At 39.6% G+C, this 21905-nt stretch overlaps 4 protein-coding genes across 8 annotated transcripts; 2 read left to right on the top strand and 2 right to left on the bottom strand.

Annotated features, from left to right (window-relative positions):
* Positions 1-482: 482 nt before the first annotated feature.
* Positions 483-3854, bottom strand: LOC117134341. Its single transcript, XM_033292614.1, has 3 exons — positions 2923-3854; positions 2216-2817; positions 483-2044 (listed from the first exon to the last, which is right to left on the bottom strand). Exons 1-3 carry the CDS (start codon positions 3852-3854, stop codon positions 483-485), a joined length of 3096 nt encoding a protein of 1031 aa, XP_033148505.1.
* A 321-nt stretch (positions 3855-4175) lies between these two features.
* On the bottom strand, positions 4176-4928 carry LOC117134340 (cilia- and flagella-associated protein 251-like). The gene has a single exon (XM_033292613.1). The coding sequence runs from the start codon at positions 4926-4928 to the stop codon at positions 4176-4178; it is 753 nt and encodes a 250-aa protein (XP_033148504.1).
* A 6228-nt stretch (positions 4929-11156) lies between these two features.
* Positions 11157-11795, top strand: LOC117134339 (uncharacterized mitochondrial protein AtMg00810-like). The gene has a single exon (XM_033292612.1). The coding sequence runs from the start codon at positions 11157-11159 to the stop codon at positions 11793-11795; it is 639 nt and encodes a 212-aa protein (XP_033148503.1).
* A 2193-nt stretch (positions 11796-13988) lies between these two features.
* On the top strand, positions 13989-15896 carry LOC103868623 (E3 ubiquitin-protein ligase MARCH2). 5 transcript variants are annotated; one of them, XM_033291917.1, is made up of 8 exons: positions 13989-14195; positions 14243-14338; positions 14423-14645; positions 14719-14804; positions 14873-15019; positions 15234-15336; positions 15415-15527; positions 15603-15887. In XM_033291917.1, exons 2-8 carry the CDS (start codon positions 14306-14308, stop codon positions 15690-15692), a joined length of 795 nt encoding a protein of 264 aa, XP_033147808.1. In that variant the 5' UTR covers positions 13989-14195; positions 14243-14305; the 3' UTR covers positions 15693-15887. The 5 variants fall into 5 exon arrangements, with proteins under 5 accessions (XP_033147808.1, XP_009144958.1, XP_033147809.1 ...); XM_033291918.1 differs by having other exon boundaries at positions 14109-14194; positions 14242-14349; XM_009146710.3 differs by having other exon boundaries at positions 14108-14349.
* The last annotated feature ends 6009 nt before the right edge of the window (positions 15897-21905 follow it).

Here is a 21905-nt window from a genome sequence, read left to right as displayed (position 1 = left end):
AGACAACAGAGACCATCAATAAATACCAGGAACAATCATGTGTCGCACTTTTTCGCAGTAAAACTTCCAATATTTCCCATACCTTTTACAAAAAAAGATGTAACAAATCGAGAGTGAGAAAAAATAGAATGCGTATATATATGACAAAAAAACCATTCAGGTTTGGTGGCTTACTTTGATCGGCATCGGTCATCGTCTCTCTTGGCTCGATCAAAGAGAAGAATCGTGAGGTATATGACGTAGAAGTATGGCAAGAACTGGTTCAAACAATAATAGTCTTTAATGTATCTCTTGCAACAAGAGATTATAAAACAGACCAAAGAGATGGAGATGGAGAATTTTTTTTTTTTTTTTGAAAAAATATTAAATTTTATTCCTCAAAAAAAAAAAAAACCTTTCTACAATGTGTGCATCTCTTAGTCTATCTTTTTCTCATCTTACTCTATGTTAAGCCCCAAAGAAAAAAATAACTACCCCAATATTCACACTCTAGTGCCAAACCAAAACTGCAAAGCACCATCCATTCCTCTTACTCTTTTCATTTTTAATAGACTGAGCTTATTCCTCACTCCCTTATCTATCAGTTTCTTCAAAACGTTTACCGGTATCAGCTTCTCCCCATGCTTGACTCTGTTTCTCTCACGCCATGTTGCATATAACGCAGCCTGAAACGCATATCTGAGACAGAATAACTTCATCTTACCCAAATTGCTTCTCCCGGTGATCAAATTTATGACATCAGCCCATGATCTTGAGAAAGAGCTTCCCATAATTCCTATAGAGAGACTTTCCCAAATCTGGCTTGAATAAGAATACTCAAAGAACAGGTGATCTCTGTTTTCTCCTGCATTTTTACAGAGAACACAAGTCTCAACTACTCCAGGATTCCAGCGAGCAACTCTATCCATCGTGGACAGTCTATTCAAACTTGCCAACCAAGCAATGAAAGCAAACTTCGGAGTGGTTTGAGAGAACCAAACTCCACAAGTCCAAACACATTTTTCCTTTATCTCCCGTGTAAGCTTCCAGGTCTCAGAAGTAAAGAAGGAAGAATGATAACCCGACTCCCTTCTCCACAAACTCACGTCCTCTAACTCCTCACTAAGCGTTGTTCTCATATTAGTCAGCTCCACTTCAATATCATTTAGAATCTCCACCCGATGTCTTCTTCTACGTCTTGAGCTAAAGACCGCTTCTTCCACCGTAGCTTCTTTGCGTATACCCAAATCAATGAATCCCCTAGCCCCCAACAGATCATATATAACTCCTCGATCACTCCATTTTTCTAACCAGAAAGAAGTATGGCGCCCATTACCTATTTCCTTCCTGTAAAAACTCTTTGCTATCTCCCTCAGTTTTAACATTTTCCTCCACATCCAAGATCCAGTTTGACTTTTAATATTCACTTCCCAAAAGCTTCTCTTTCGCAACAGATTTGCCTTTATCCATTTACTCCATAAAGATTTCCCCGCCAACAACCTCCAAATGAGCTTCAAACCACACACTAAGTTCACTTCTTTCAGTACCCTTATACCAAGACCACCTTCAGCTTTTTCTCTGCAGACATCTCTCCAAGCAACTTTAGCATCCGTGGTCCTAAGAACAAGACCAGACCAGAGGAAAGCTGAGCATAGTTGCTCTACTTCTTTAGTACATTGACTCGGCAGACGCAACGCAGCCGACCAGAAGTTAACAATGCTCATTAACACCGCTTTGATCAGCTGCAATCTTCCGGCATAAGACAAGAATCTGCTCGTCCAGGTTTTGATTCTGCATCTTATTTTCTCCACTAGAGGCTGATAGTCTTGCTTCTTCATCCCCTGGGTCATCAAAGGAAGTCCCAGATACCTAACAGGGAGAGTACCCTCCGCTAGAGGAAAGTTCAACAATATTCTGCTTTTCTCTTCCTCAGATACTCCTGTCATATATATTGTAGACTTCTCAATACTTATCTTCAGTCCCGACCAAGCTACAAATTCATCAAACACTGCAAGAGCTCCTTCTATAGATGCCTTTGATCCCTCTACAAACACCATCAAATCATCTGCAAAGCACAGATGAGTGAGGGAGATAGAGTTACAACCTGGGTGAAGTTTGAACTGTTTTGCTACAGCGGCTTTATCTATTTTCCTTGACAGGATGTCCATACAAAGAACAAATAGATACGGAGAAAGAGAACAACCCTGACGGAGACCTCTCGAGCTCTGAAACTAACCCGCAAGTTCTCCATTAACTTGGACTGAGAAGGACAGGCTGGTAATACATAGTATGATCCAATGTATAAATCTTCCTGGAAACCCCATTACTTCCAAACCCTTCAGAACAAACTCCCAATTAACCGAGTCAAAAGCCTTCGAGATGTCTATCTTCATAACACACCGTGGTGAAACAGACTCTCTGTGATAATCCTTCACCATCTCAGAGGCTAGCAAAACGTTATCCATTAGCAACCGTTCCTTAATAAAAGCTGACTGATTATCACTGATGATATTTGGCAAAAGCTTCTTTGGTCTGTTGGCTAAAATCTTGGACACTACCTTGTATAGGACATTGCAACAAGCAATGGGCCTATAGTCCTTCATTTCCATGGAAGCAGTCTTCTTAGGTACTAACGCCAAGATTGTAGAGTTCACACCTTTAGGAAGAAAACCAAACTGAAATACCGACTGAATAGCCACAACAAAATCACGCCTAAGCACTGGCCAAGTCAGCTTGTAGAACTCGCATGGAAACCCATCCGGCCCTAGAGACTTGTTGCTTTTCATAGCAAAGAGAACTTTTCGAATTTCCTCCTCTGTTACTTCAGCCTCTAGATCTCTACAATCATCCAAACTGCATCTAAACCCCATAAGATCACTCAGCTCCTCCACTGTGGTCCCTTTATACTATCCTGGACTAATATTCAAAAGATTCGAGAAAAACCTTTCTGCCTCCTGTTTGATCTCCTGCTGATCAGTGACAGTAGTACCATCTCCTTTTCTCACCTCTCGAATCATATTATGAGCCTGTCGTGTTCTGATGGCATTGTAGAAAGTTTTGTTGTCCTGATCACCAACATCTAACCAGTGCAACTTTGAGCGTTGCTTGAGAAATTTTTCTTCAAGCGAAGCTACGTGCAGCCACTTCTCGTATTCTTCCGCTTCCTCCTGAGCTGCTATCTCATTAGGATGTGTAAGAGTTTGCTTCTGCTTTTCACATAGCAACTCATGAGCCTCTTTAGCTCTCTTATTTAGATTGCCAATACCTTCTCTTCCCAAACCTATCAGCGGTTTCAGGTTCTTGAGCTTCTTTGAAAATCTATATAGAGCTGAAGTAGAGTGAAAGAGAACCTCTGTACTATCCCAAAAATCATGGATCATAGGGAGAAACCCTGGCAGTGTACCAATAGCATTTACAAACTTAAAGGGTCTTCGAATTTTCTCCTGAGATGGCTTCAGCTGAATTCGACAACGCATATGGTCTGAACATCCCCCTTCCTCAAATACAGAATAAGCGTTTGAGAACCGTTTAAGAGCTGCATCATTCATCAATACCCTATCAAGCTTCTTGCAAATAATTCCTTCATCCTGTTTGTTACTCCAAGTAAACAGAGGTCCTTGGTAACCCAAATCAGACAGATGACAGTGAAGCACCGCCCTCTGAAAATCCCTCATCCCACCAGGAACTCTTCCCAAACTCGAGAACCTTGAATTTTCTTCGCCATCCAATATCTCCTTAAAATCTCCCATAATAATCCACTCTTTATTCTTGGACATAGCTGAGTCATGGTGATGACATAGATCATCCCATAACGCCTTCCTCTCCTCACTCTGATTTTTTTGCATAAACAAATGTACAGAGAAACTCCTCCTCATCTTCTAACCTCACTGAACAAGTGATCAGTTGATCAGACTTGTACACTGGGGTAACACAAACAGACTCCCTCCAAAAAACCCAGATTCTTCCTCCAGGATTACAATCATAATTCGTCATCACCGACCACTCCTTAAAACTTTCCCTTATTATCCTTTCAACTTTTTTCTCTTTCACCCTTGTTTCCAAAACACAACCAAACTTCATTTCTTTATTTCCTATCCACTCCTTGACTGCTGAATGCTTAAAGATTTGTTGAATCCTCTAACATCCCAGAAGAAGCACGACATATCAGTTTTTTTTTCCGAGAAAGCCTTGTGCTCTTAGCCGGATTTGCATCTTGAGCTTTTGCCTTTGGCCCCCTTTTCAACCCTTTTTTTTGTTACTGCTTTGTCCTTGCCTCTACTCTGTTGCTCCAGTATATCATCTTCCAAAAGATCGCCTTCTATCTCTCTTAGTTTATCCATATCCTCCAAATTGTCCTCCAGATAACTCTCTAGCTTATCATCCTCTATTTCTCCTTCCTCAACTTCTTCTACATCATCCATATTTAACACCGCAAACTTTGATGCAGAGATCAGAACTTCAGTGACATTTTCCAAAGGTGATCTCCCTACTTTCTCTGGTGAGACGAACTTCCAATTTGATACTGGACTCTTCTCCTGATTATTATTACTCTCTTCTTGATTTTCTTTCATACCCTCTTCTTTGGATTCTTCATTTGAAACCTCCAAACCCTTCGCCTGCTCTTTCTTTCCTTCTTTTGATTTCTCACCACTTTTAATCAGATCATCACTCTTGTTTTTGGCTTTACCACGCTTCACACAAACTCGTTCAGTATGATCCCATTTCTCACACAAATAGCACCTTGCTGGAAGCCAAGGATAATGGAACTCTACTGTGAACTCCTTACCCTCCTTTGAGAATTCAATTTCTTTTGGCAGAGTCTTCGAGACATCAACATTGACGAACACCTTTGCCTCCTCCAGATTAGTGCACGCCAGAGTCTCTGGATGCAACCTATCAGGAAAGCCCACCGTACTAGTCATGAAGCTGAGCCCCTCCCAAGAGTACATGTGTAAAGGAACCTTTCTAAGGAGAAAATTTTACGTTACTAAAGAGAGCTGGTACGGTCCAGAAGAAAGTACTTAAGATCTCAGGAACATAATGGAAATGTTGAGCCAATCCCCATTTGATCTGATGTACAACATGTAATATTGATTGTTGTAATAACATAAAGTAGTGTAAACTCACCATCCAGAGGTTAAGAGAAGACTGGTTTAAGTTTCACTAGCTGTTGTCTTATATGTTGCCACAATCTGCAACAAACCGAGAGAATAAAAATTGTTCATACACATAAAAAAGGTTACGACTTGGAAAAAGGAGTAATCTAACTTCATAAGAGTGTATTATGATCGTACCTTTGATGGGGATTTCCCCTAAACCGAGCATTTCCTGTTTGTCCTCCTGAACTCTTGCCTTTGTCTATCGCAGTCATAGTTTATGTAAATGCAGAGAATCCCCGCCACCAGAATGTATATTGCCAACTGCAAACCAGTGAAGGAGATTATGAAGTCTAAGAGATAGAAATACGCATAGATGTCCCAACTATTGTACCATCGATAGCGTATCACTAATAGAGTTATGCTACTGCATAGACTGATATCTGAAATCTATAATTTTGAGCCATAGTATGCAACGATTTAAACATATGTTCAAATTATAACTCTCTTGTTCCAACTGTAATAAAAGATACCAAGTATTTCAATTACCAGACTTAAAAGGCAATTTTTAGAACTACCTTAGAAAACCTGAATTGTTTTTTCGTTCCCATGAAAGTGGTATCTTTAAGACTTTTTTCATTTGTAACAGACAGGGTATTATTTCTAATGTATCTATTCCTTCTATATTCATCTATGAAGTTCAAATATTTTGCACCTGAGTTCCAAGTTGAACTGGGTGGTTCACAAGGTACATGCCTGGAGATGTATAAATAGAAGGCACCCACACTAGACAGCCCCAACAAATGTAGAAGCCAGCTGAAAAATCAACAATTATTATGGAAAAATCACCAATTATAAAGCTGAAAAATCTGAATCATTTGCTTCTGCATTAGCCATATAAACAAAACCCGCAAGGATATTATGGCCAAACAGTGCAGCAAATTTTGTTCACGGTGATGTACTTTTGATATATGTACCAGACGCATACCTCGGTCATGTGCGATGTCCATGCTGTTTCAGTAACCAGCTTCCCACCCAAAAAATTTCGTGACATACACAAGCATTAGAATGGTGTTCACAAGCATTGAATCAGATACTCTCCCATTTATTTCATACTGGTAAAGAAAAGTATAGGGACCACATATTAGAAGGGTGAGGCTCTCTGATCAAATAAGGACTCAAAGAAACATCCAGGTTATGTCGTAACAAAGTGAGAATATATCTAAAAGTACCTGCTTAATGCAGTAGGTGACGGCAAGAACAGCCCAACACATCATACTAAATCTGCAATTAGTAAAAACCTTGATGTCAAACTTCTTACCAATTCGAGGGTATAACTCCATGCCCTGCAAAGCCCAACGCAAAGGATACATTGAGAATAAGATTGCCTCAAATTGGATTGTGATAATGATAATCTGGACGCAAAGAGTGAGATAAGTTATCATCTATGACTGTTATGATAAGTATTGAATACTTTATGATCAGCAGGAATAACTCACCCAATAGAAGTCGATAATCAGATTACGACATGAACCAGAATCACTTGATGAAGGTGCAACATGAACCTGGTACAAGACAAAAAGACAGAGTTTTAAAAACATTAAAAATAAACAAACTCAACATTAGTAGACACAAAATATGAAGCTTCCGAATATCAGTGCCGAAAATATTTCACCCAAGTGATCGTAGACAATTGCAGGGTTGAATATGCCCGAACCTGAATAGCAAAAGGCAACTCAACTCATATACGTAAAACATAAATACTGTCAAAACGTAATCCAACGTAATGCATTCGAAAGAACTAAACATTGCTTACCACCAAAGACCAAGATAGGTGGCTAATTCACAAAATATGTAGCCAAACCATTGTCCTACAAGAACAGAACCACACAGTTGTTTATTTGCATCACACACAAGGGTAACTGATACTTAAGTAGAGCCATCTGTCGAACCTTGTAAACTGGTCGGTTTCCCGTTGGAGAAACTGGGCCTTCAACTCTTTTACCAGGAAGAAGAAGCTGAAGAGCAGCCTCAAATGCTCTGTAGCAAAAGATAATCTTCCAAGCCATGGCAGTGGGTCTTGGACAATTGTTGATGAGAGCCCTTAAACTCCATTCTCCCACAAGAAGCCAAAGGTCTGTTTTAGCTTATAGAATCATACTTGTAGATAACAGTATATGGGCTCGGTATTGTCCGGTTTATTCTTTAATTATGATGTAAACCATATTGGTTATTTCTGGTTTAGATAAGGCTTAGCTATATAAGCTTGTAACTAACTCTTAGATCATTAATGAGAAAATCTGAGTTTACATCTAAACAATAAAATGGTATCAGAGCTTTTCCGCGAAAATTCATACGATTGAGCTCAGATTCATCGTTTTCTCATCGATTTCTCATCGTTTCTGGTTGATTTCATCGTCGATTCGTTCATCTGAAGCTGAATCTATGGTTGATTTGATCTCTGAAGTATCCAACTCTCGTTTGTGAACTTCTTCTGATCTTCAAATCCATTTCAAGCTTTGATCTACATCAATGGCGAAACAAGGACGTAAAGCAAGAGGTCGTACACCTATTTCTCCGGATCGGACTCCGATCTCAACTCCCACAGCTCTGATGGATGTCGCGATAACTCCAGGCAACGTATTGACGAGCAATCGCGATCGTCATCCAGCTTTTCCGGCGAAGAATGAATCATATGACAATGTTCACAGTCCATTCTTCCTTTACTCAGCGGATATCCAGGTCTGTCGATAGTTACTCACACTCTAGACGGACCAAACTACAACAACTGGTCTATTGCTATGCGTTTGAGCTTAGATGCGAAGAATAAGCTTAGTTTTGTGGATGGATCGCTACCTAGACCTGATTTGGATGATAGTATCTTTAAGATCTGGAGTAGATGTAACAGTATGGTGAAGGCGTGGTTATTAAATGTTGTGAACAAAGAGATCTATGACAGCATTCTTTACTATGAAGATGCAGTGGAGATGTGGAATGATTTGTATTTGAGGTTCATAGTAAGCAACCTTCCGAGGAAGTATCAGCTTGAGCAAGCAATCATGACCTTGAAGCAGGATAGTCTTGATCTCTCTACATATTACACGAAGAAGAAGACACTATGGGAACAGCTGGCTAATACCAGGACTACCACGGTGAAGCGTTGTAATTGTGATCACATCAAAGAGTTGATTGAAGAAGCTGAAACCAGTAGGATCATTCAATTCCTTATGGGATTGAACGAGAACTTTGCGAACATCCGAGGACAGATTTTGAACATGAAACCACGACCTAGCTTGACTGAGATCTACAACATGCTGGATCAAGATGAGAGTCAGCGATCAGTTGGGAGTAATACTTCGAAGAATCTCTCAAATCCTTCTGCGTTTCAAGTTCAAATGTCACCTCCTGCTGAGCAATCTCATACTCTCTTAGCTCAGACAGGTTATCAGAAACCTCGGTGTTCACATTGTCACAAGATAGGGCATATGGCTGATAAATGCTACAAACTACATGGGTATCCTCCTGGTTCTGGTCCTCCTAAATGGAAGAAGCCTCAGACTATTGGTACTACCAATCTTGCAGCTCTGCCAGCTCAAGTCACAACAGACCAGCAGATAGAGAAGTCAGAGGAGATGTCGAGGGATCAGATTCAACACATGATCTCGTACTTAAGCTCCAAGCTTCATGTCTCGCCGATTGAATCCATACCTGAAAATTCTTGCGCTTCGACTTCAAATTCCGTACCTATAATCTCACAGGTTACAGGTACTTTCCTTGATCTATACTCAAAATCCTATTTTGACATGCTCGTATCTTCGGTTTATACAGAACCGGCAGTGTCTCTTAGAGCTTGGGTATTAGATTCAGGGGCAACTCATCATGTTTCTCATACTAAAGATCTTTATGTTGAGTATCGTGCATTAGAAGAAACCTATGTTACTTTACCTAACGGTTATACCGTTCATATAGAAGGCATAGGATTCATTCAACTAACTGATGCTATCTCTCTACATAATGTGCTTTATATTCCTGAATTTAAACTCAACTTGATCAGTGTTAGTGTTTTAACCAAAACGTTGAACTCTAAAGTCAGTTTTACTTCTGATCAATGGTTTATTCAGGAACTTACAAGGGAATTGATGATTGGTCAAGGTAGTCAAGTTGGAAACTTATTTGTTATGGATTTCAATAAGAATAATCAGTCTGTTTGTTTACAAGGTAAGTCTACCATCTGTTCCTTTCCACCAGTTTGTTCTAGTTTCACTGTTGATTCTTCTACTTGGCATAATAGATTGGGTCATCCGTCTAGTTCTAAGATAGATGTTCTTTCAGATATGTTATGTTTCAAAGCTTTAAAGAATAATAAACAAGATACTCATGTTTGTCATATATGTCATCTTGCAAAACAGAAACATTTACCATTCAAATCACGAAATAACATCTGTTCCACTGCTTTTGAACTTGTTCATATTGATACATGGGGTCCATTCTCTGTTTCTACTAATGATGGTCATCGTTATTTCTTAACAATAGTAGATGATTATAGCAGAGCCACTTGGATTTATCTAATGAAAAACAAGTCTGATGTGTTACATGTGTTTCCTACGTTTATTGCAATGGTTGAGAATCAATATAAACTGAAAGTACAAGCTGTTAGGTCTGATAATGCACATGAATTGAAATTCACTGAATTGTTTCTTGAGAAAGGCATTCTTGCATATCATTCATGTCCTGAAACACCTCAACAGAATTCTGTGGTAGAGAGAAAGCATCAGCATATCTTGAATGTAGCTAGAGCTCTTTTTTTTCAATCAAATGTTCCACTAGAATTTTGGGGAGATTGTGTCTTAACGGCTGTTTTCTTGATCACTAGGCTTCCTACTCCGGTTTTAGAAAACAAGTCTCCCTTTGAAAAACTTACTAACAAAATACCAGATTATCATTCTCTAAAGAGTTTTGGGTGTTTATGTTATTGTTCTACATCTCCTAAAGGTAGACATAAGTTTGAACCTAGGGCCAGAGCTTGCATTTTCTTAGGTTATCCTACGGGGTATAAGGGATATAAGCTTCTAGATATAGAGACACACGCCGTTTCTGTCTCACGACATGTCCTTTTTCATGAGTATATTTTTCCTTTGGCATCGTCAAATATCAATGACATGACCAAAGACTTATTTCCTCATGCTTCCTCACCTGCTATCCCTGATGTAGTGCCCTCTGGAACTACATTGTCTTATGTACATCCTCCTTCTGATGTATCATCTTCTGAGACTTTGACTCCTTTCGGGTCTAAGTCCCACAGACCAAAGAAACCTCCTAAACACTTGCAGAATTTTCATTGTTATAACACTTCCTCTCACGTTCCTTTTCCAATGTCCAACTACATTTCTTATTCCTCTTTGTCTGAGCCTTTTCGTGCTTTCATAAACACCATTACAAAAGACTTTATTCCACAAACATATTCAGAGGCAAAAGATCATAAGGTAGGGGTTGATTTGATGGGCTTGGAGATTGGAGCTATGACGAGAACAAATACATGGAGTATTACAACTCTTCCTCCAGACAAGAAAGCTATTGGTTGTAAATGGGTGAACACAATCAAATATAACGCTGATGGCACTATAGAAAGACCTAAATCACGTTTGGTGGCGAAGGGATATACGCAACAAGAGGGACTAGACTATGAAGAAACGTTCTCCCCGGTTGCTAAACACACATCTGTTCGAATGCTTCTTCTCTTAGCAGCAAAGATGAATTGGTATGTGCATCAGTTAGACATTTCCAACGCTTTCTTGAATGGAGATCTCACAGAGGAGATATACATGAAAGTTCCACCAGGCTACTCTGAAATCACAGGTGAAGTTCTTCCTAAGAATGCAGTTTGTAAGCTTCACAAGTCGATTTATGGGTTGAAACAGGCCTCAAGGCAGTGGTTCCTCAAACTTTCTACTACGTTGACTGGAATGGGATTCTTCAAGGTCGAATTCAGATCACACCTTGTTCATGAGGTATAAGGAGGGAGTCATATTGGGCGCGCTTGTATATGTTGATGATATACTTGTTGTGAGTAATGATGATGCGATGATACAGAAGTTCATTACGGGGTTGCAAGCTCATTTCAAACTTCGTGATCTTGGCACTGCTAAGTATTTTCTTGGTTTAGAGATTGCAAGATCATCGAAGGGTATTTCAGTTTGTCAACGAAAGTATATCTTGGAGTTGCTTTCTACGACAGGTTTTCATGGAGCTAAAACATCTACTATTCCGATGGATCCAAGTATCAAGTTTTTGATTGAAGAAGGTGTTCCATTATCAGATTCTTCTTCATACAGAAAGTTGATCGGGAAGTTGATGTATCTACACACAACTCGTCCTGCTATTTCGTATGCGGTTAACACCTTATGTCAATTCTCTCATGCACCTACTGATATTCATCTGAATGCTGCACATAAGGTTTTGAAATATCTGAAGGGCACAGTGGGTCAAGGGTTGTTTTACCCAGCTGATAACAAGTTTGATCTTCGGGGATTCTCGGATTCAGACTGGGCGGCTTGTAAAGACACCAGAAGATCAGTCAGTGGAATTTGTATGTTTGTTTGTGATTCCTTAGTCTCTTGGCGATCTAAGAAGCAGGACACGGTCTCTTGTAGTACAGCGGAAGCAGAGTTTCGAGCTATGGCGCTTGCCACTAAGGAGATGATCTGGTTAGCTCGATTGTAACTTGAGTTTCGAGTTCCATTTCAGCCTCCAGCGTATATCTACTGCGACAACACATCTGCTATATACATTGCTAACAATTCTGTCTTTCATGAACAGACTAAGTGGGTGGAGTTGGATTGCTACAAGACCCGTGAAACTATTGAGAGTGGCTTTCTTAAGACGATGTATGTGAAGACAGGAAACCAATTAGCTGATTCATTGGCTTTACACCCTGCACCATTCCGGGATCTCATAAACAAGATGGGAATGAATAACATTTTCATATCTCCATCTTGAGGGGGGCTTTTAGCTTATAGAATCATACTTGTAGATAACAGTATAAGGGCTCGGTCATGTCCGATTTATTCTTTATATAATTATGATGTAAACCATATTGGTTATTTCTGGTCTAGATAAGGCTTAGCTATATAAGCTTGTAACTAACTCTTGGATCATTAATGAGAAAAACTGAGTTTACATCTTTTTTTTTTTTTTTTTTTTTTTTTTGCTCAACTTCAACTGATTCATTCACCCATAAACTTGGTACAAGACATTTTGACACACAATGTTTCTACCACATATACAACACTGCATCTTAGCAACACTCTGGAACACTCACTAGGTGAAAACTCACTCGGATCCAGCGCAGCCTAGAGTACAATGCTGTATTTTTTAACCACAGTGAGATGAGAGAGCTCCACGACTCGAAGCAAACCATCTCTTAAACCACCTAATTAGACCTCATGATACAGACACGTTTACTAACTTAATGAGACAATCCTAAAAACGAGATTACAAATTATACCAAGCTGTTGGTCCCTTAAGATCGGCGTGATAAACTTGACCCAACAACATCATCACCTTAGGCGTGTTCCCGCATTAGTTTTGTACCACCAGCTTTCAACGTGCTGATCCTCAGCCATAAAACCGGACAAACCTATCCGGAATGAAAGATCGAGCCTTGGTAGCCAGCACGAACCGGAACTGTGAATCCAAGTTTCCAGCGGTGTGGGGCTCGGACCACCGACTAAATTGATTTTCGCCGGCGCTGGGATGTCGAACCACCACCACGTACCCCTTAAAGGTAAGCTCCTCCAGTCGACCACTCCTTCGTCGCAGACCTTCGGTACATGTTATCCCCGAAAACCAGAAGACAAACCACCTTTCACTCGCCGTCAATCCTTGCCTCCGAAAGTCTCACCTCCATGTGCGAAGGTAGATCCATGACGGAGAACTCATCACACCGAGTCACGCGCCACCACCGGTTAGGAATCGCCACAGATCTGTAAAGGGAAAATCAGATCTTGCTCATCCTCAAGCTCTAAACGCCGACCCACTTCTCTTTCGTCGCCACCACAGCCTCGCCGCTGTTCCAGAGGGAGCCGGAATGCGACGCCAACGGATCCGGAGATCCGCCGGGAAAATCCCAACTAACCCAGAATCAACGAGCAAGGAGACCAGATGAAAGACAGAAAAGAAGAGAGCAAAGGAAAAAGGAGATGAGGGGAAAGGAGGAGCCTCCGGCACCGGCACCGCCGGACCGGAGTTAGGGTTTCACGGCTTTGATGTTAGAGATGGACGAGAGCGTTTGTTAGAGAGAGAAGTTTTAATCTGAGTTTACATCTAAACACTAAAAGTCTGAACAACAGAACCATCCTGGTGAATCATCTGCATTATCAAGGAATGAAACTAAACATCAATAAAAGAAGTGTAACTATTACTTTTCAAGGAGTCTACTGCAGTCAAACTCAACTTTCTATATCTATAATATTATGAAAGATCTGAATAATAAATTACATAATAAAAATGGCCACAGGTCCCCAGGCATAAATTTATAATCAAACAAAAGAAAATATTATGGACTAACAAATGCACCACCCATGTTTGCTTAATTTGAAAACTCACAATCGCAGTAGTCCTGGCGTTCGGAAGTAAACCGAACCGAGATTCTCGGTTTCCGGTTTCGGTTTCAATACAGTTTGGATCGGCGACTTGTAAATTCGATCGCTTCTTGGTTCAGTCACATGCTCTCCACGTGTTTTTTTTTAATTCCAGTTTTGCGCTCAGACTTTTCTTTTCCAATCCCAATCAGTTGCTCTCAAATCTCAAGGATCTTCGTCGTCTCTGTGTTCAACACATAGTAGTAATGAATCGGTAGACCGGAGTAAACAGGATCCCACAAACCGGGATTCTCGGTTTTTAGTTTCAATATGGATTATTGCTAAATACCGATCGGCTACTTTTTCTAAATTCGATCTGTTCTTCCAACCGATCGGTTTACTAAACCACGTGTCACTAACAGATCGACATATTTTTAAATTCCAGTTTCGCCCCTCAGACTTTTCTTTTCTGATCTCAATCAAATCTCCTTTCATCATCTTCATCTCTCTCAAAGCTCAAAGATCTTCGTCGTCGTCGGCTCTGTATTGAACACATAGTGATGAATTGATCGAGACAATCAAATAAATCCTTACCACCACTCTGATTCGCAGCTATAGTTCACCAAGCAAAGGCTGAGCGAACTACAAGCAATGCTTGGCTTCGAAGAAAATCATCGAGAATTGGTTGAATTCGTGTAAGCTTCCTTTGAGAATTACCCTAGATCGAGTTTTCTGATTGAGAATTTTGTTGATTTCAAGATATTTTAGAATGTTCAAGAGATGCAGTTAGTGCCTAGTGATGATGACCGGAGGAACGAAGAAGAGATTCTATTCGACGAATCCACATCCACCAACGAAATCGTAGCAGCGGAAAGGGGTGATCGTGTTGTAGAGATAGCTGAGAGTGGTGATGATGACGATGACGACGACGAAACTAGGCATCTCGTTGCTGTAGATCAACCCCAATGTCGAATTTGCCTAGACGTTGGAGGTATGAACAAGGCTTTCTTGATCTCATAACTGAAAACGACTTTGATTCTTGTTGTAAATGGTTGCATTTGCAGGGGAAGATCTGATTGGTCCGTGCAATTGTAAAGGTACTCAGAAGTACGTTCACAGATCTTGTCTCGACAACTGGCGCTCCACCAAGGTATATACTAGTTTCTATCAAGTTTCTTCTTTTTTTTTGTCTGTTCTGAATGCTGGTTTATGTTTCAGGAAGGTTTTGCGTTTTCGCATTGTACAGAGTGTAGAGCTGTGTTCAAACTCCGAGCCAATGTTCCTCCTGACAGATGGTGGTTGAGATTGAGATTTCAGCTCCTCGTTGCTAGAGATCATGCTTTCATTTTCATCACTGTCCAGATGGTACATTACTTGTTCTCCTATGTAGACTAGAATACACTTTCTTTTACCATGTTTATCTGCTTCTTGACTCTCGTTTTGACCAAATCTGTTGTTTAATGTTGCATTCATAAACCCACACATGAGATCCCTTATGTATATTTGGATTTGGATGATACCTGTGTGAAGTTAAGTCAATGAATTTATATTGATGAATAAAGTCTTCATGTCTCAACAGGTTGTAGCGTTCTTGGGGTTACTAGTTTACAAGTTCTACGGTGAAGAACTACGTGAGATGTTCGGTTATGAGGAACATCCTTATGGCTTCTACACATTAGCTGGTAACACCTCTTCTCGCTTTCTACCATCATCTTTGAGATATGGGTCTCAATATCCAATGAGTCTGTTTTATGTTGCAGTTTTGGCCATTGTCTTGGTAGGACTACTTTATGGGTTCTTCATCGCAATTATATGTGGTCAAAGGATCAATGAGCGGCACTACCATGTTCTTGCCAAACAAGAACTCACAAAGGTGCAGATTTTTCTCTTGTTTATTTACTTACTGTGATTGGTTTCCTTGATATACAACATTGTCTTTCTGTATCAGGAGTATATAGTGGAAGACCGAGACTGCAAGAATGTTCCTGACCTTGACCAGAGTCATGTAATGGAACTTAGAATGTTGGGACTTTATTGAACATAAATATGAGAAAAGAGTTTGCTGGATCTATACTCTTCATTTCACCTGTAAATTATACTCTTCATTGATTCTAAGGTTGTTTCAACGATTCTGTTAAGTGATTTTCTCGAAGTTTATTTTATTTATACTCTTCATTTCAACGATTCTGATGAAACTGTGAGCTTTACACAGTAATGTATTGGATGATCATCTCTTTTTCTTCTTCATCGTTTCGTTATCCTAGCGTTGGGATCTATATATACCATACCCAGCCGAACTGAACCCAAATTGTCTGCTTCTCAATTCAGAACCGGTTATAAGTCTGTTCAGTTTAGTAGTCGGTCCCGTCGGTGGTTTCGGTTAGGCAAAAACAAAATTAATCTGATTCTGATCAAAATTACGCAAACAAACCGAGAAAATGAACTGAACTAACCAAAATTAATTGAAAATAATCAACTTTAAATAAAAAAAAAAATCAGTTTAAACATAAATTTAACTGGAACAAAAAAAGTTAAATTTACCATAATTTTAGAATATCAAATAACAGAAGATTGAACCAAAATTTTCTAGTTCAATTCGTAAGTGTGGTCAAACAAACTAACCAAAACCCTAATTATCAGAATAAAACAAAATTGTATGCCTATCTATAAGGATGACAATTGATGTACTGGACCGCGGGTATGGACTTGTAAGGGTTTGGTGTGGGGCGGGTTTGGGCCGAGAAATCTACAACCCACAAAATAGCGGGCCTCGCTGGATGGGGCTTAGTTGGTACCGGGCTCGATGCGGGACGGTCCACTGCGAACCGCGGGATGCCCTAGATCCTGCTTGCCTTTCGTCATTTGTGGTTCTGCCTCTTCAATCTTCACTTGAAAAAACAAAAAGAAAAAGAAAAACAGAGAAAGCGACGACGATGTAGTTCACCGCGTGAAGAAATGGAGCTCTGACGGCGGCCGTTCGATGTCCAGTGCTCACCACATAGTCTTCGATCTTCAGCAGAGAAGCTAAGCAGAGAAAGCTCCAACAAAGTCGATTTTTCTTCTTCGATGTCTCTTCATGAGCTTCTAAGCTTCACAGTTCGGACATGCATGTACAACTTGTAAGCTTCTTCTTCTTATCTTCACAGATCGGACATTATATGACTGTTATTTTTTTAACAACTTGATTTTGATTTTGTTTTGATCAATCTAGTGAATCACCTGAGCTTCTCTTCCTTGTCGTTCCACCACCGAAGCCTCTCTTTGTCTTCGTTCCATCACCTGAGCTCCGACGACGGTTCCATCACCTGAGCTCCGACGCCGGCGGTTTTTACTCATGAGCTTCCAAACTCCACACATCGAACATGCATGTAGTATTTCAGACAAAAAATTAAGTTTTTTTTTACTTAAATCTTTGCTCTAACTCTTGTATTTTTTCCAGGTTGTTAGCTAAATTAGTAAAGCGTTATGTTAAATCCATGTAATAAGAAGATCAACAAGATCTAAAAGGTACTTATCTAGCTTAGCGATATGTAGTTTGTGTTATGTCTTTGAGTTATTGTCTGTTTGTGTCTTTAGCGATATGTAGTTTGTGGTTTCTGTCTGAGACATTGGAGGTTAGCGATATGTAGTTTGTGCTTTGTGCTTGAGACATTAGAGTTTAGCGATCTGTAGTTTGTGCTTTGTGCTTGAGACATTAGAGTTTAGCGATCTGTAGTTTGTGCTTTGTGCTTGAGACAATTCACTAATTCATAGTCGTGTTGTATTTGTTTTGTGGGTTGTTTTGAGGCGTTGGAGTGATGGTGAACAAGGAGGCGACAGTTCCATCATCTTCTTCTCCTCTTTGGAGTTAAGACTTTCATTCCAATATAACAGCTAAAGGACCTCGGGTTAGTGCTTCTTACGCAGAACTAGTAAGCATTGATAAAAGAGCTCGATGTCTTATTGTCTTGTGTTGAACTAGTTCGGTGAATCTTCGCTGCATAGCTTATGAAAAATCATTCTGAGTATTTTAAGGGTGATTGTTCGTAAGCTATGCGTGTAGATTCACTGCAAAGTTAAGACAAGACTAGTGTCTTACTGTCTTCTGTTGCATTGTAGTCTCATGTGTTATCTCTGATATGTATTTTCTTTTTGTTTGTGTCACGCGTATGAATATGTGTTGTCTCGAGCTCTTGGAGTGATGGTGACCAAGAAGGCGTCAGCACATCAGCCTACCATTTATATGAGCAGCTTTAGGACCTCAGGTTAGTCTCGGTTCTTGATGTGAGTGTGATTGTGCTTAGCTTAGTCTCGGTTTGAGTCAAATTTAGTTGATGTTTTGCTTAGAACTCTCTGGGTTGATAGGAGAACTCGCTGAATTAATTGGAGAACTCGCTGTATAGACAGGATAACTCATTGCCTTGCTTGTCTTGCTTGTATAGATAGGAGAACTCATTGTCTTGGTTGTGACACCCCCAATCGTAGATGACCGGAAATGACACGGTCGATGTTCCTCGATGGTCGATCTGAGGTTATTAGAATAATTCCGATCGCCTTAAACCAACAATCAAAGAACACCAACGCTCCTATCGGATACCACTCTAGGCTTTTCAACCCGAGAAAGCAATACATGATAGTTAGTTCGTCCGAACAAGGACTAATATCATATGGATCCGTACTTAAAAAAAAACATTATTTATATATCATTCAAAATCATCTTACAAAATTTGTTATAAATTAACCTCGAGGTTTTGGGTCAACAAATCTTATACATAAGAAATATCAAAACGACTTTGCAAGGATAATAAAACTACCGTTGGCTAATGTTGTTCCTTTCCGTCCTAGAGTAAGGTCTCCCGTCTACTGGTTACCTGCATCACAAATGAATCATGAGTAACTAATTTACTCAGTGAGCCTAGTCCCGCACCCCAACATATATTAATAATATCTCAAGCAATCAACTCCATTTGTATGCAGTGGAAATATATTCCATAACTAATAAAAATACATATATAAGCCTTTATCATTCCATCGATGTGAATCTTATCTTAAACATCATCTCCATGACACCCACCATTCACTCATACTTATAATATATATATATAGACTAAACTCGGAAAACCACCAAGGCTAACCATGCCTAGCGGGGAAATAAATATAACCATCATCACCATTAGATATTCCAAGATCGAACATCTAACGCTGCATGCAGTTACACGGCCTCCAGGGTGCGACCCCATCATCATGTCTTCGTGACCTTGTTCCGTATCGCAGGAACAATTCACGGTAATGCGGGAATTTTCGGGAGAGTGAGTATACAATAAGACTTCACATGATTTATACTTATATATTTAATACTATACATATGTATTAGTACTTGAGAACAAGTACTAAGGTTTGGAATAAACCTCTGTGATCATTCATAAATATTTAGTAAGTGTTTACACTAAGTAAACACTTCACCAATTCAATATTTGATCAAGAGACAAAGCCTATCAATCATCTACATTCAGTATTGATCAACCATATATCTAGACTCACCTTTAAATCCATGAGATTGGCTAAGGAAGACTATACTCGAGCTCAAGCTAATCACACTCGGCTTCTGGAATATTCTTGATTTAAAATCACCACAAGGATCCGGCTGATCCGAACACTATCCTTGACCATCTGTACCAATAACAGAACGGTTGGAACAAAGGTTAATCAGTCCGGTTCAACCCCACAGTTCAAGATTCAGGACAGCTACTAAGGCAAGTTCAAGGCAGCTTCAGTTCGGTTCAAACATAAATCGTTTCAGCTAAGTTGTCTAGATGGTAGGGGACCATGAACTGAACTAATATAAATCCACACAAGGGATTAAGAAATTAATCCAGAGAGGAAGAACAACAACTCAGCCAGCTAGTTACAATCTAAACTGATCTGGATCAAAAGGCAAAACAGTTTACCGGTTCAAATCAAACACTGTCTGAACTCAATTGATACTCCACTTTAAGATGAAGCCACGCCAAACCTGATCAGTACCACATCAAGAAAAGGTCGGACTCAATCAGAACAAAGCTGAATCACAGTCAATCCAACAAAAATGCTCACATAAAACTGATCCACACAACAACTTACATCTTTACCGATTAAAATCAAAGGCTGAAGAACATGGGTGATTCTCAACTTCAGGATACCAAATCTCCAACTCTTTACCACACAAATACTCACTGATTAAAGTCACAAGATGGTGAGAAAGGGTCGTCCAAGCTCACTCCTCATCTCTGAATTTTTTTCTGAATTTTTCATGAATTTTTCTTTGAATTTTTCTGTCACTTTTCTCTCTTCTCTCTCTGATTTTTCTGTGTTTCTCACAGGTTTATGCACGACCAAACTGGTGGAGAAAGAGTTAAATATGGTAGGAAGTTACTTCAGGTGAGGGTTTCACAAAACACAAGGCAAGGCTGAGGGGAGCATGTGGTGAGCTGTTTCATTCCTTCCATCAGCAAGCAGCTGACCTTTCCCTCCCATAAAGAAACTTCAAGCAGGTGTGCCTTGCACATGACTGATCATTCAACAAGAAGGCAGGCAAGAAGGTGCATGGCACATGACTGGTCCAGCCAGAAAGCAAGCACACAAGCTGGTGCAACTCACATGACTGATTTAAATTAACAAGCAACTCAAACTATTCCTAGCCAGTTCTCGACCAAATGTTTTCTCGTCCATTGAATCTTGTCTTGCTTTTATAGAAAATCTTCCAGCTTGAATAAAACTTGACCATAATAATTAAAACTCGACCAGAACTATCAAGAGTGGGTATTTTGGCCACGAAACAGTCCCGTCGAGAATAATTCACCAGGTCAATTTTTATTTTTAATTCTGATCGACCAATCGTCAAACTCATCTTAAAGAATTTTCTCGACCAAAATTATTTCTGCTCGTGAGGGTTATTACATTGGTAGTCTTGCTTGTCTTGCTTAGAACTCATTTTCTCGCTGTCTTTCTTTGAACTTGATATGTTGTCTTTGCTTGTTGTTTGAGAATGTTAATGCTTCTTGTCCTCAAGCACGTTTGAGAATGTTAATGTTGCTTGTTAATGTTGCTTGTCCTCAAGCACGTTTAAAATTTAATTTTTAAGTAACTAATTTTTCAAAATTTAATTAAAAATAGTAACAAATTTAAAAAAACCTACCTCCACTTAGTCACGTATTAGGTCACAAGCCGTAACTTACAATTAAATAATTATCTAAAAAAAAGCAACAACCAAAACATGAGAGACCATGAGATCCAGAGACGACTCAGAAGAGCAGTTCACTTTGAATACTGACTACTCGCATCCAGCTACCTGTGACTTGGGGACTCAACAACTCATGGCCAGACTTGCTGCAGAAGATGAGATTGGTGATCTGAGAGCCGATGGTGCTAATGAGGGAAAGAAGCAAGCAAGGAAAAGAAAGCTCATCAGTCTTGTCGATTCAGAAGAAGAATCTTATGTTGAAATCACACCCCCAACCCGATTAAGCAAGCCTCAGAGACAAACAACTTATGGAACAGCCACGCGGAAGCCCATGTTACAATCCACTCTAGATGGTGGTAGTGGCTCGTCTGCAAGGGCTTCTAATCAGACGAAGGTTCCGTTGAAAGCCGTGATTAGGGGAGGAAGAAGAAATGCATCAACTCAGGGCTTGTCTAGTGAGGCGCGAAAAAACAAGGGGTCCTCTAGTCAGTCGCAGAAGAATAAGAAGAAGATTGAAGAGGAGATACCGGATTTTGATGATGATTTGGAAGAAGTTGAGTTGGACGAAGCTGAAATCGATTTGGAAGACATGCAGAATAGGCAAAGGTCTGACGTGTGGAAGGATTTCACTGTGGTTGAAAAACCAGTGGAGATATGAAAGCTGTATGCAATCATTGCAAGAATGAGTATGCGTGGTATTCTCACTCGCATGAAGCAAGTGGGTTGAGGAGGCATCGAACGAGATGTAAAATGTATCTAAAAAATGGAGGAAGGAAGCAACAACTCAATACCGAGGGGAAAGTAGTATCTCGCAAGTATGATCATATTGTGTTTATGCAGTTGATAGCAAAGACAATTGTCCAGCACATATTTAAATATATATAAAATAATTAATATATTTATATATCATTATAACAATTATTAGTTATTTTAATTTATTTATAAATATTATCTTATGTGAAAACATGTATATATATATATATATCATATGTAAATAGTGTTTAAATAATATATTTTATTTTAGTTATATATGCAATCTAGGTTTAAAAATTT

Source organism: Brassica rapa, chromosome A05 (assembly GCF_000309985.2).
Source record: "Brassica rapa cultivar Chiifu-401-42 chromosome A05, CAAS_Brap_v3.01, whole genome shotgun sequence".
Taxonomy (NCBI): Eukaryota; Viridiplantae; Streptophyta; class Magnoliopsida; order Brassicales; family Brassicaceae; genus Brassica; species Brassica rapa.
The sequence above is the reverse complement of the archived record's forward strand: the minus strand, read 5'-3'. Positions and strand labels throughout refer to the sequence as shown.